The sequence below is a fragment of the Schistocerca nitens genome, chromosome 5, assembly GCF_023898315.1.
Source record: "Schistocerca nitens isolate TAMUIC-IGC-003100 chromosome 5, iqSchNite1.1, whole genome shotgun sequence".
Classification (NCBI taxonomy): domain Eukaryota; kingdom Metazoa; phylum Arthropoda; class Insecta; order Orthoptera; family Acrididae; genus Schistocerca; species Schistocerca nitens.
This window is the reverse complement of record NC_064618.1, coordinates 856,389,129-856,403,440: the sequence shown is the minus strand read 5'-3', so window position 1 is coordinate 856,403,440 and position 14,312 is coordinate 856,389,129. Positions and strand designations below refer to the sequence as shown.

The following is a 14,312-nucleotide window of genomic DNA, read 5'->3' as shown; positions in this document are numbered from 1 at the left end:
ATTTAACTGAAATCTAAAACAATGAAAAATCCTGGAGTTCGAAAAAATTTCTGGGTTTTTCCCGGATGAAAAAATTCCTGGGTTTTTCCCGGATGTCCCGGGCTGTATACACCCTGATCTAGTAATTATATAGATTAGAACAATGCTATGTGGAAATAATTTCAACTGAAGATATCTCTGATTCTGACAATATGGTTTCCAGAGTGCTACTACAAAGGGAATATGTTGATGTATGCACTGATCACTATTATTTCCTTCTTTATAATGAATTCTCTTATCTCGCTGAGCCAGCATAAGCAATTCGCCCACAAATGCTTTCAGTAGCATTTCAAATGGGAAATCAGAAATCTATTATCAGTAATGTGGAATTAATGAATGTGACCAAGATGCAGCAGGCTGAACAAAGGAATAGTTTACATATTATAACAATATATGATTTAATTTTACAAAGAATACAAACAGTAGAAAAGAAAAAAAGGCAATACAAATATTAATCAAATAAAATTTGTTTGTAATAAACAGGTATATATTTACACCAATCATATCTTTAAAACATTTAACAACAAAATATATATGTATATAATATATGTATACGATAAGATTCAGTCCGTCCCCTAAAAATATAATTGGAATGCATCAATTTGTACACAGATAAACAGTCTTAATAAAATTACTTTACCAATTGAAATTCATTAAAAATGTACCTATTTTAAATTAATATTTTAAGTACATCTAAAAAAATCAATTATTATGTTACCTTTAACAATTGTCTGTTTCTGGTCAGTAATGAAAGTACTTTTCAAACATTTTGTTAATTACACAAGCAATGTTAAGAAAAAGAAAATTATATGGGTAAAATAATAAAATGCACCCTTGAAACCTCTGAAAGTGAAAGTGTTAACGAAACAAGAAATTATTTCAGTTTATTACTCCATTCATTTGTGTGTGTGTGGGGGGGGGGGGGGTTGGGGGGGTGTTATGCTTGCACCTGTCTGTCTGTTTTGAAGACATTACCATTCTTTACCTGATAACATGGTAGAAACAATATCTCAGGCTTACGAGAGACATTAACTGAAACAAAAATATTATGTAAGGATAGATTGCTACTCACCATGTAGTGGAGATGCCGAGATAGGCACAAGTTGAGTTTTGGCCAAAAGGCCTGCAGTCAGGCCTAGCAGCCAAAGACAATGGTCGAGTGATTGAGTTGTGTTTTAGGAGGTCTTTTGGCGGAATGCTTACTTGTTTAGCAATCTTGTTGTTGTGCCTATCACCATCTTGGCATCTCCACTACATGGTGACTAGCAATCCATCCTTTTCATAACACTGTCATTATTCCAGCCTGGATTTTCCATTGTTTGACTGAAACAACATTTACACAACGTAAAGTATAACTATCTTTCTGTAAATTTCAACAAGTTCAGCCAAAATTTCCATCTCTATTGTAAACTTCATATTGAAAATGTCTCACAGAGAAGTATAAACTGACAACTGCACTTAATGACTGTTCTATTATGCAAAGATCTTATTTTCCATGATAAAGGACAGTTACTCATTAATCTTACAATGGTTTCAATTCATATGTTAGCATTTTTAAGGTTTGTATTAAATCACACATTACGTTACATGAAGTACTGAGACATTGTGCACCATAACATTCCACAATACTAATAATAATGGGGAATAAATAACAAAAAATATCAGCTTCCAAGTGGGCAAACAAATTTAAAAACAAATGAACATACAATCTCATTGGACAAATTTGTATAAATTAACATTAATGTTAATACAAAAGGGACAACCACGTAAAGCACAAAGAAATATTCAAGGAAAAAAAAATCAATGGCTACAAAATTACAAAAGTCAAAGTCACTAACAAAATTATAATAGACGTACATGATGTATGTACATATTGTTACATTTTTATATACAAACCATAATTACTTTTTCAGATGGGAGTAGCTACATATGGAACTATTTCAACATCTATTATGTGGCTTGATAGTATATAACATGCAATGTGTGTACTACGGTATTAAAACAGTATTGTACGCTTTACACTGTTGTTAAAAAATTTCTTACAGAAATGTGTCTTACAAATTCACTATGCAGGAAATTCTATCGCAATTTCTGAACACAAATTATCAGTCTTATAAATTGTTTCTGTATTTTACTCATTAGACAAAACTACAAGCTGCACTAAGGCTAAAGAGACATGTAAGTTCATCTACTGTATTGTTTAACATATTTTCTTGGAAGATGGCCTCAAATGATACAAAGAGGCTTTTACAATAGTACTGTTCTAAAAAGCATAGGCTCACATCAAAATAAAATAATATGATGAGTCTAATCCATTAATCTCTCATATCAGATTAGCTTAAAACTGAAATAATGTCTGTAGGTTATACAGGTATGACTGTGTCTTAACTATTTGTGGAAGTTAGTACACTTCTCAATTACATAAACGATTACTTATTTTGTAGCTTCTGGTGGACAGTCTGGTTGGTTGGATGGATGTGCTGCCCTGAAAGCTGGGTGATTCTCAAGCTCGCGATCAATACGAAGAATTATTGGGAAGGGGCGAAGATCTACATGAAACCTGAAGAATAAAATAAATGTTTCATTTCTCAACTTATTTATTATGTTATGAGATTACCACATTTATCTTTTCATGTGCTGGAGACGTGACTTAATGAGCACAGCAAATGCTTCACATATTGCACCATCTAGAATGAATATATAGCCTGTCATGAACTTTTCAAAAATTGTACTCAAAACAATCTCCTTTAAAGTACTCAGAACTTTCTCTCGCTTATCCAAAGTTTGTGCCATCGTGTGACCACACTTAAGGTAAACAAATATACTGCACAGTTCCAGAATTTTTATTTAAAAAAATTCCTGTTAAAAATCTTAATCCTAACAAGTTAAACAAAAACAACAATAAAAGTAACAATTTTTAAAGTCTGCCACTGAATGGAAAGTATAAGCATGACTAGAAAATGTGCTTTCCCAAGATATGATTAATCATAATAAGTATGCACCCAGTGTTTTCTGTTACACATCCATAAAACAGGTAATGAAAACTGAAGCAATATTAGATACTGAGAGCCATGTTTGTGTCCTAGTCCAGCACACAATTTAGCCCACCACCAATGTATCTCTGTCATGAAGGTTTGCTGAAAGAAAAATATTAACGTTTGATAGAGAAATTACAACTACTTGTGAGAACAGTCACCAAAACTCAATTTCATAGGAAATACTGGGAGTCAAGTAAACACATTAAACAGGTATCCACCTTTCTTAAATAAATTTGTAAATATTTTTCATGACAAAATAAATAAAAATTCTCCAATACTGATGTAGCACATAGTGATACGAAATGTGGAAGCTACAATTTTGTGCCTTCACAAAGGAATGGGCATTTAAAGAACTTAATGAAGACCAAACTAGACAATTGGGAAAGAACTGCTGAAGTGTGTGTAATTGGAACAGAAGAACGATAATGTGAAAAAAGAAAATCTGCAGACCCCACAACATCTCAAGGAATCATAAATCTTACTTATAAGTAAGATAGGAGAATATTAACATTTACACATGTTAGAGAACCTAGTGTAGCTAAAAATGAAGCCTTTAGTACTGAGACTTAAGTACTTTGTAATCTTTTGTGCTACTGTGAACAGAAAATGTGTGATGTGTGTAGTTACAATAGAACATGTACTAGCTGCCTACACAAGAGTTGATTTGGCTCACAAAATTGTGAATACAGCAAAGTGAGTTAGTGGCATTGTTAATAAACTTACACATTCATCTTTTACTAAACAGATGATAGATTCATAAGGATACATGTAGCGGTATGAAAATGCCAGTCTTTCTGATTCAGAAGGATGTCTTGTCAAAACTTGCTGCAACATTAGGCCTCTGCTATTTTTTCCAGACAGATTAACTTAGCAACTTATATAGGTTATACCATATTTTGCAACTGTAATAAAAGTCTTCATAAGATCAAATGCATTTTGCTTTATTCTAGTACAGCTGTAGTGCTTACTGTAGCAGTATGGCTTTTCTTACAATTATATTTGGTAAGATCACCACCAACAGTTTTCATGCTTTCATTTATTACCATAAACAGTATCAAATCTATAAAGAGTATCACCATTACTCACAATTTCCTTATTTCTTATATCACTCTTCATGTCCTTCTGTACATATGTGATATGCTGTGTGCTAAAATCTACCACATATGTGTAAACAACATGAAGAATGACATAAAAAATAAAAAAAATTATAAGTAATGATGATAATTTAATACTGTCTATAGAAGTAAGTGAGAGCATGACAATGTTCATGATCCTAGCAAAGAAAAATGTAAGAAAAGCCATTATGTTACAGTAATCAATGAAGATGGTTTAGAAAAGCAAAACACATTTGACCTTAATAAGACTTTTATTACAGTCACAGGAGTTGGTATAACCTATATAGTTTGTAATACTGTGATTGTGGAAAAGAAGAGGCCATAAAACAAAGATGACAACATGTAGATTAACTTCGAACCTTCACAGCACCAACTAACTGCTATTCATTACAAATTATCACGCTGGGTCCACAAGCATGTGAGTTTGGGTGTCTGTGTGGTTGCATGTGTGAATCTGTATACTTCTACTAGAGAAAGAGCAAGAGCTCAAAAGCTAGTATAAACATTTTTCTGTTGCCTGTTTCTATGTGCCACTCATCAATCAGATATAGATAATTGGTTGCCTTTATTTTACATACAAATTGTCACTTGTCATTTCACCAGGTCACAGGCTATCTTCTCAAATGAAATCAGTGAAATTTTGTTTTTGTTGTGGTGCTGCACACACAAATATTACAAATTATCACCAATGAAAATGAAAATTCACTGAACATTTGTAAAAGCTTTATAAGGAGTCTGCCCCTCAATTTATAACAATGAAGAATAGACAGCTGAATTCAAATGTGGCCATACTTCTCTGAACGCAAGAATACCACAATGCCGTGCCACAAAAGTGCATGAACGGACCAGAGGTGCTCACAACCAGCCCAAGTTAGCTGCGTCAGATATCCGTCGGTGTGCATTCTGGCCGGTAGGCAACTTGTAGCACTCACAGGTGCAGTTTTAAAATTTAATAATAATAATAATAATAATAATAATAAACAAACAAACAAACAAACAAACAAACAGAGAGAGAGAGAGAGAGAGAGAGAGAGAGAGAGAGAGAGAGCACATGCAGTGTGAACTGAGCAACCGTATAGTAGAGACACGTTTTTCGAAAGTCTGTAACTTCAATCTGTGGGCCATGTGGGTTGAGTTTAACGGTAGCTCTCCACAAACTCGTACTCAAGTTTGTTTGGTGCTCTCTGTTTGTTTCCGCATTTCCTTTGTTGCACCTGCAAAATACCTGGCCCCCCAGAAAAAGGTTGGTTTCATTCTAGACAGGCGTCCACTGTTCCCATGTGCTCATGTGGTCAGATGATGCGCTCGTCACCGAGGAGTGTACACCCTCCGAAATTGGTGTTCAAGTAAAACTGTTATGCAGACACAGTTATTGCGATCACTGGTTAATAGACACTGCGATCCAATTTCATTTTGTCACTTGTACATTTACTCATTTGGCAGAATAAATACATTTTTGACAAGTGTACTTAGCAGCTCCTGTTGCCACACCGTCACCATGGCCTACATCCTGAACAAAGTGCATTGGTGTGACAGAAAGTCTGCTCACTGCACGACTGACATATAAGTGGCAATACCTACATGTTCCCGCTTCACTGATGACCGCGATGTGATCACTAGGCTAAACATGTGACTATGAACTTTCATCGGTGCGAGTGATATTGAACCGCGAGTAAGCTAACACTTACATTGTTGTGTACAAAGAGTGAAGCAGGAATGTGTGAGTACTGCAGCTTGCATGTCAGTCGGGCAGTGAGTCAACTTTACTGTCACACCCGCACACTTCGTTCTGGATGTAGGAGACTGTGATTATGTGGCAATGGGAACTGAAAGTACACTTGCCGAAAATGTATCTATGCTGTCAAATGAGTAAATGTACAAGTGGGAAAAATGAAATCAGATCGCGATGTCAATTAACCTCAAACACCGATCTTGGAGGGTGTACACTCCACAGTGACAAGCGTGTCATCCGACTGCATGAGCACAAGAGAACTGTGGACGCCTGTCCAGAACGAAACAAACCTTTTTCTCGGGACACCTCATATTTTGCAGATGTGACAAAGCAAAGGCGGAAACGAATGGAGAGTGCCAAACAAACTTCTGTATGCATCTGTGGCGAGCTTGCACTAAGCTCGACCCATGCGGTCCGCAGACAAGTCATTAACTACAATATCTATAAAGTATGGAGAGCATACTAAATGACCTATGAGAGAGAATGAACTTGGTGTGATCCTGAAATGTCTTTTCACCCACATTTCTAAGGCATAAATCAACTGATGAACTGAGATTCTCAGTGACTCATACATGGAGATTAGTGTTACTAGAGGCTTTACTTCCTGCAATATCCATTTTTCCTGAGTTATTTATACTAAAGCATGATGGGAATGACCCTGAGAAGTTTCGTAGGGAATGCAGAGAATCTGATGAAAAGCTGAAGTTTTGAATCACTATTTGGGATATAAAACTAGATTGTGCATTGTCTACAAAAGTTAGGGAACTAGATCTGAGCCACTATGTGGTACACAGTTTTAAATTGTTGTATGTAATTAGATCACAATGTATTAATATGATAAAGTGTTGGATACAGTTCAGTTTTAACTCTTTGAAGCTTTCTCCTCTTTATTAGGTTCGCCATCCATTGCCATTCATTGAACTCATGTCTGGGAATACCTGCTCAATAGAGGAGGGATATTTCCAAATTACCATTCTTCATATTTTATACCAATAAATGTTTAATACTAGTAAATTTATAATAAATGAGTGAGGACTAATAGGCAAAAATAACCATCTTGGCTTTTTTGTTCCTTTACAGAATGTTATTTCCTATCAATGAGAACACTGAAATCGTAGGTAAACCTAATGCAAATGAGGTTTAGCAGATGATCTAGGAATTCTTTGTAACAGTGTGTCTTGCTTCACCACTTCATTATATTGTTAACTTTGAGACTGATGCAGTGACAGAAGTTCAGAATGAGTAAACATAACCATTCACTGTGCAAAGGAAGTTCTGAGCAGCCGATCAATCAAAATGGAAGAGATTTTTGCAATGCTTCCGTGTTCCTTGATGCAGTTAGTCTGGCACTAATCAGGAAGCATGTAACTTGAGGAAAACACGGATTTAATGAGCATTATATCTCTTATTCCATACATACAAAAGTTTTTGCAACCAAACTGAAAAGTATTGTGAACAGTTCCACAGTACGCTATTTCTCGGGAAATGACAATACAGCCATGCTCTAATAGGCTGATCAGTGAGTTTAAGAGCTTCGAGCAAATAGAGATAGAATTAATAAAACATAGTAAAAATATTGGGAAGTCACTGTATGTGCCAATTTCAATATTAATTTCATCTCAAAAATACTAACAGAGGCACATACGAGTGACTAGTGCCCAGCTTTGAGATGTTCCCTACAGTAATACTCCCAACAAGAGGAGGGGAACATAATGCAAACATGACTGTTAAATCATTTCTAAATTCAACTGTCCCTCAACATATTTTTTTTATTTTTTTGTGATCTTAGATACATTGTGCCCTGTGGAGGGTAGTCATGACCTCAGAGTTCTAGGTATTCACAACATCACATGGGAATGTGGTAGTACCTACATGTAACAATCTATTCTAACTGTTTCCAAGTGCTGCACTGAACATCATAGACATAAAATAAAGTACAGATACATAGAAAAATCTGCTGCTGTTGGACACAGCCTAATGATTGCTGAACACAGGCTAATGAATAAGTACAAAAACTTGTTTGAGACTGTGAACTCAGCGGACACTTGATACCGAGAGTCTGCATAGGAGTATGTCCCATATTAACATTGTGTAATTGCTTCAAATGAAATTTCGTTTTTGGTGCCAATGTACTCTATGGTCGCAGTGGGCACCACTACACCAGTTAAATCTGTGTAATCCCATTATTTGGGCAGCCAGTTGCTTTCCTGACAATGACAGTGGTGAATACTGTTGAAAGCTCAACTTGCCTCGAAAATTATTGTGAGAAGTGTACTGAGAACATTTAATACAACAAATCTGTCATGGAAGACTTCACAGTTTTTCCCACAAATATTTGCTGTAATAACCACTTTGCAGATGAAAGTCTGTGCCAGTCCCCAGAAGGTATATTTGTAAATGTCCACAATAATAATTAATCTGTAGTTAAAATGCAAAAGACAGTGTCAGCATTAAAATTTTCATATGTTTGTGTTACAGACTATCAATAAAAATAATTATTTTCAGATCACTTTTGTTACACATTTGCGACACAAGTGGCACTGGATTGGCTTGATGTGTAGTGTACGGGAAGGGACTGATGCACTGCTGACACCAACAAGAGCTAAAGATGGCAACAGGCCCTTTCTCCTGGGTTTCTGAAACTTTTACAAATGCAGCGTGTTTTTGCCATACAGCAACTGGCTTTCGTTCGAGTCATTCTTAATTTGTTTACAGTAACAACAAATCACTTATGCAATTACTGATAGCTGCCACAAAGCTATTATGAGGCTGTTATAGTCTAGGACTGCTATTTACGAGGGTAATCCCAAAAGTAAGGTCTCCTATTTTTTTATAAGTACAGAACTCTGTTTGTGTGGCAGTTGGTCACATTGTCATGAAGAGTGCTTCACGCGCTGTGTGTAAACATGTGCACACCATGCTGAGGCGCTCAGTCTTTGCTTGCCAGACATTGAGAATGGAGCTCCCATTGGATGTTAATGCCAAGTGTGAATTGCGTGCAGTTTTTCGGTTTTTGAATGCAATGGGCACTGCGCCGATTGAAATCCATCGCCAATTGACAGAAGTGTATGGTGAGTCGTGCATGGACGTCAAAAATGTTCATAAGTGGTGTAGAGAGTTTGCAGCTGATCGGACCGAAATTCACGACGAACAAAGGAGTGGGAGACCATCAATCTCTGAGAAGACAGTGTTGAAGGTTGAGCAAAGCATGCATGAAGATCGGCAGATCACCCTGGATGATCTCAGCACATTGGTTCCTGAGGTTTCATGAAGCATCGCTCACAGAATTTTAACGGAAACGTTGAACTACCGGAAGGTGTGCACAAGATGGGTGTCACACATGCTGCCTAAGGATCACATGCACCAATGAGTTGATGCTTCCCGCACATTTCTTCACTGCCTTGTAGGCAAATAGGACAACTTTATGGACTCAACTGTCGCAGGTGACGGAACCTGGGCATACCACTTTCCACCTGAGACTAAGCAACAACCACGCCAGTGGCGGCATCCTTCTTCACCACAGCCGTGGAAATTCAAACAAACACAGTCTGCCGGTAAAATCATGCCATTTTTTGGGATCGGAAAGAGGTATTGTTGGTCAACTTTATGCCCACTGGGACCACAATTAACACTGACAGGTACTGTGAGACTCTTAAGAAACTCAAATGGGCAATTCAGAACCACATAAGAGGAATGTTGAGCAAGGGCATACACATTCTCCTTGACAATGCTTGCCCACACATCACTGGGCAAACCATTGCTCTCCTGCAACAGTTTCAGTGGAACATAATCACCCACCCACCCTATAGTCCTGACTTGCTGCTCAGTGACTATCACCTGTTCCCTAAGTTAAAAGAACATTTAGCCGGAAAGCGATGCAGATCCGACGGCGAGGTGAAAGAAGAAGTTCATAACTTTCTGAACAGCATGGCAGCGAGCTGGTATGACATGGGCATACAAAAACTGCCACAGCGTCTACAAAAATGCATCATCAGAAAAAAAATAGCTAAATGTTCAAGCTGTAAACTGATGTAAACCATTGTAGAAATAAACAGGTCTTGTACTTATATAAAAAAAGGAGACCTTACTTTTGGGATTACCCTCGTATGTACCACAAACGACACAAATGGGAAAAATGCTGGCCGAGTAGTCCATCTTTCACAGGCCCAAAGAGATGGAAACCTGAGAGTGCTGAATCAGGACTGTAGGATGGAAGTAGTAACACAGTCCAGCCAAATGTGGCAACGAGTTACACAGTACCAAAGCTGTTGTTGGGCCTGGCGTTACTGTGCTGCAAGTGAGACGTTGTCTTTTTCTCTTGTCAGATTCTGAAAAGTTGAGCTTTCAGACTGGTCTGCGTCAGGTTCTGGACTTCAACTCGTGGTAGTAACATCACATCTCATCTCATCTCATCTCATCTCTGGTGATGATGGTCTTTGGAAAATTGTCAACTTCAGCTTCATAGTGGAGCAACTGGCACCGACAAATTTCCATTCAGTGATGTTTTGGTATCAGCAGGACCCAACCCACACAAAATTTGAGATAACCAAGGTTACATATCATCTTGTCTTAAGTATTACAGCTGACATACAGCTGTGCACACACTTCCTCGGGCATAATTCACCAAACATCATGGGTGATTTGATCAAGGCACTGTTCATTATGAGACGAGGCAGGTGATCAGGGCATGGCTCGTCATGCACATTCTTTTCACCACTACTGGAATGCTGCACCCACCACCTCACATCGACTGTATAATATCCAAACATCTTTGACAAGTGTTGGTGATTTTCAACTGGCCCAAGCTGCTGATCTGTGAAGAATTCAATGATATACCTTTGTTTTAGACACACTTTGATGTCAGCTGTCATTTTCGATCACTCCCCTGCAGCTTCTGTATGTTGCAGGCAACAAAATCAACATAATATTAGTGGGGAGATTAACAAATTTGTACTACACTAACATAATTTGGCTCAGATTCTAAACATCAACATAAAAAAAATACACACATCAAAAAAAGTCTTGCATCACCCCGGTTCCCAGGACTCGGGAAGATAGACGTTGACTGTGGATATTGTATCACAGACACAGTCCCTTTGACTATTCAGAAGTGTCACTTAACCCGCCCAAAGATGTAAACAACCATGCATGAGCAGTGCCTATTAGATAGAGGGGGTCTGACAGACAATAAGTTCCAGTCATTCCACCAGGTAGGAGGTACACGGCTTGTGTTGTCTGTAGTTTAACCATGCCTAGACGGTCAATACCACGGTTCGATCACGTCCGCACTTTTACTTTGTGCCAGGAAGGGCTCTTAACAAGGGAAGTTTTCAGGCATTTTGGAGTGAACCAAAGCAATGTTGTTCAGACATGGAGAAGATACAGAGACACAGGAACTGTCGATGACATGCCTCGCTCAGGCTGTCCAAGGGCTACTACTACAGCGGTTTTGTGGTTTTAGGGCGCACAACTACAATGGACTTCAACTCGTGGTAGTAACATCACATCTCATCTCATCTCATCTCTGGTGATGATGATGTTTGGAAAATTGTCAACTTCAGCTTCATAGTGGAGCAACTGGCACCGACAAATTTCCGTTCAGTGATGTTTTGGTATCCGCAGGACCCAGCGCCCAGACTAAATTATGAATGTACTGCGAGGCACAATGTTAAAACAGCAACTAAAAGGACAACGCTATAAAAGGCACATTAACAGGCAAGGGATTAAAAGAAAAAAGCATAATCAAATGTCCTTAGACAGTTTCGTCAAGTGGATAAAACGAAGAACACGAGCAGCTGCTCCTGGGTCATCCGCTAAAATTTCATCCAGAGTACATGGCAGGCCAAGATCAATGTGCAGTGTATTAAAATTCGGACAGGACGTTAAAGTGTTGCGTACCGTCAGCAAGTGCCCACATGGGCAGAACGGCGCCGGCGCAGCTGTCAGCAGATGGCAGTGGCTGAACCAGCAGTGTCCAATCTGTAACCGGGCCAAAACGACCTCCTCCCGCTGAGAAGGGCATGAAGAGGTCGGCCAAGCTGTGGGAAGACGTTTCAAGGCCCGAAGCTTGTTTTCAGTAAGTGTAGACCAATCGGCATGCCACAGCGATAAAATGCACTGACAAATGACCCTGCTAAAATCAAATGAAGGCACACAACAAGACGCTGTCCGAGGCTGGAGGACCGCAGCCTTGGCCGCGACATCTGCAGCTTCGTTCCCAGGGATACCGACATGGCCAGGAACCCACATAAAGGTAACCGGAGAACCATCGTCCGCCAGCTGCTGAAGGGAGCGTTGGATCCGGTGTACAAAAGGGTGAACCGGATATGGATCACTGAGGCTCTGGATGGCACTCAGGGAATCAGAGCAGATGACATAAGCACAATGTCAGTGGCAGCGGATGTAAAGAACAGCCTGATAGAGGGCAAATAGCTCAGCTGTGTAGACTGAACAATGGCCATGGAGGTGGTATTTGAAACTGTTTGCCCCAACAATAAAAGAACACCCGACACCGTCATCGGTCTTAGAGTCATCTGTATAAATGACGATCGTATTAATGAACTTCGAACGAAGTTCAACAAACCGCGAGCGGTATACCGAAGCTTGGGTAACCTCCTTTGGAAGCGAGCTGAGGTCAAGGTGAACGCGAACCTAAGCCTGGAGCCAAGGTGGCGTTTGGATCTCGCCCACTCTAAAGGTTGCAGGGAGTGGAAAATCAAGTTGCTGAAGGAGGCGACGGAAGTGAACTCCAGGGGGTAACAGGGCAGATGCATACAACCCGTATTGACGGTCGAGAGAGTCGTCAAAAAAGGAACGATAAGATGGGTGGTCAGGCATTGATAATAGCCGACAGGCATACCGACAAAGCAGTGGTAGGTTAGTGGTAATTCATCGGCTTCAGCATGAAGGCTCTCGACAGGACTAGTATAGAACGCTCCGATCACAAGATGCAACTCCCGATGTTGTATAGAGTTGAGGCAGCGTAAGATGGGCGGCCGTGCAGAGGAGTATACAAAGCTCCCATAATCCAGCTTTGATCGGACGATCAACCGATATAGGTGAAGTAGGACAGTTCGATCCGCTCCCAACGACGTACCGCTGAGAACACGGAGGACATTTAGGGAACTTGTACAACAGGCAGCCAAATATGACACATGTGGAGACCAGCTAAGTTTCCTGTCAAATGTAAGACCTAAAAATTTTGTTGTCTCCACGAATGGGAGAGCAACAGGACCAAGATATAAGCATGGTGGGAGAAACTCTATAGCGCCAGAAGTTAATACAGACCGTCTTTTTGGCAGAAAAACGGAAGCCATTGGCGACACTCCAGGAGTAAAGACGGTCAAGACAACTCTGAAGACAGCGCTCCAGGAAACATGTACACTGCACACTGCAGTAGATGGTAAAATCATCCACGAAAAGGGAGCCTGATACATCAGCTGGGAGGCAATCCATTATTGGATTGATCGCTATGGCGAAGAGAGCGACGCTCAAAACTGAGCCCTGTGGCACCCCATTCTCCTGGCAAAAGGCGTCGGACAGGACAGAAGCCACATGTATCTTGAACTTTCGATCCATTAAAAATGCACGAATAAAAAGAGGGAGGCGACCACGAAGGCCCCATGTATGCATGGTGCAGAGAATGACCGCCCTCCAACAGGTGTCGTAAGCCTTCTCCAAATCAAAGAACACAGCCACTGTCTGGCGCTTCCGCAAGAAGTTACTCATCATGAAGGTCGACAAGGTAACCAGATGGTCAACAGCAGAGCGGCGCCTATGAAATCCACATTGTACATTGGTAAGCAGGCGTCGAGATTCGAGCAGCCAAACCAAACGAGAGTTAAACATTCGTTCCATCACCTTACAGACACAGCTGGTAAGGGAAATGGGTCGATAACTGGAAGGCAAGTGCTTGTCCTTCCCCGGCTTAGGAATTGGGACAACAATAGATTCGCACCAGCATGTGGGAACATGACCCTCAATTCAGATGCGATTATTAGTACGAAGAAGAAAACCTTTCCCTGCAGGAGAAAGGTTCTTCAGCATCTGAATATGAATAGAATCAGGCCCCGGAGCACAGGACCATGACTGGGCAAGTGCACTTTCGAGTTCCCGCATGGTGAATGAGTCATTATAACTTTCACGATTCGAGGAGCGGAAGTTAGGTGGCCTTGCCTCCTCTGCCTGTTTTCGTGGGAGGAAGGCAGGGTGGTAATGAGCGGAGCTCAAAACCTCTGCAAAAAATCGGCCGAAGGCATTGGAGACATCCTCAGGGGCCACAAGGACGTCATTCGCGACCGTCAAGCCAGAAACTGGTGAGTGGACCTTAGTGCCAGATAACTGGCACAGGCTACCCCAGACAACAGAAGAAGGAGTAAAATTGTTGAA

The 14,312-nt window shown here is 40.0% G+C and overlaps 1 protein-coding gene across 1 annotated transcript in view; it reads right to left on the bottom strand.

Annotated features, from left to right (window-relative positions):
* Positions 1-951: 951 nt before the first annotated feature.
* LOC126259277 (probable maleylacetoacetate isomerase 2) overlaps positions 952-14,312 on the bottom strand; it is a 62,700-nt gene continuing 49,339 nt past the window's right edge. The window contains exon 7 of the mRNA XM_049955919.1: positions 952-2,599. Within this exon, the coding sequence (XP_049811876.1) occupies positions 2,473-2,599 (127 nt within the window). The 3' untranslated portion in view covers positions 952-2,472. The remainder of the gene's footprint in view (positions 2,600-14,312) is intronic.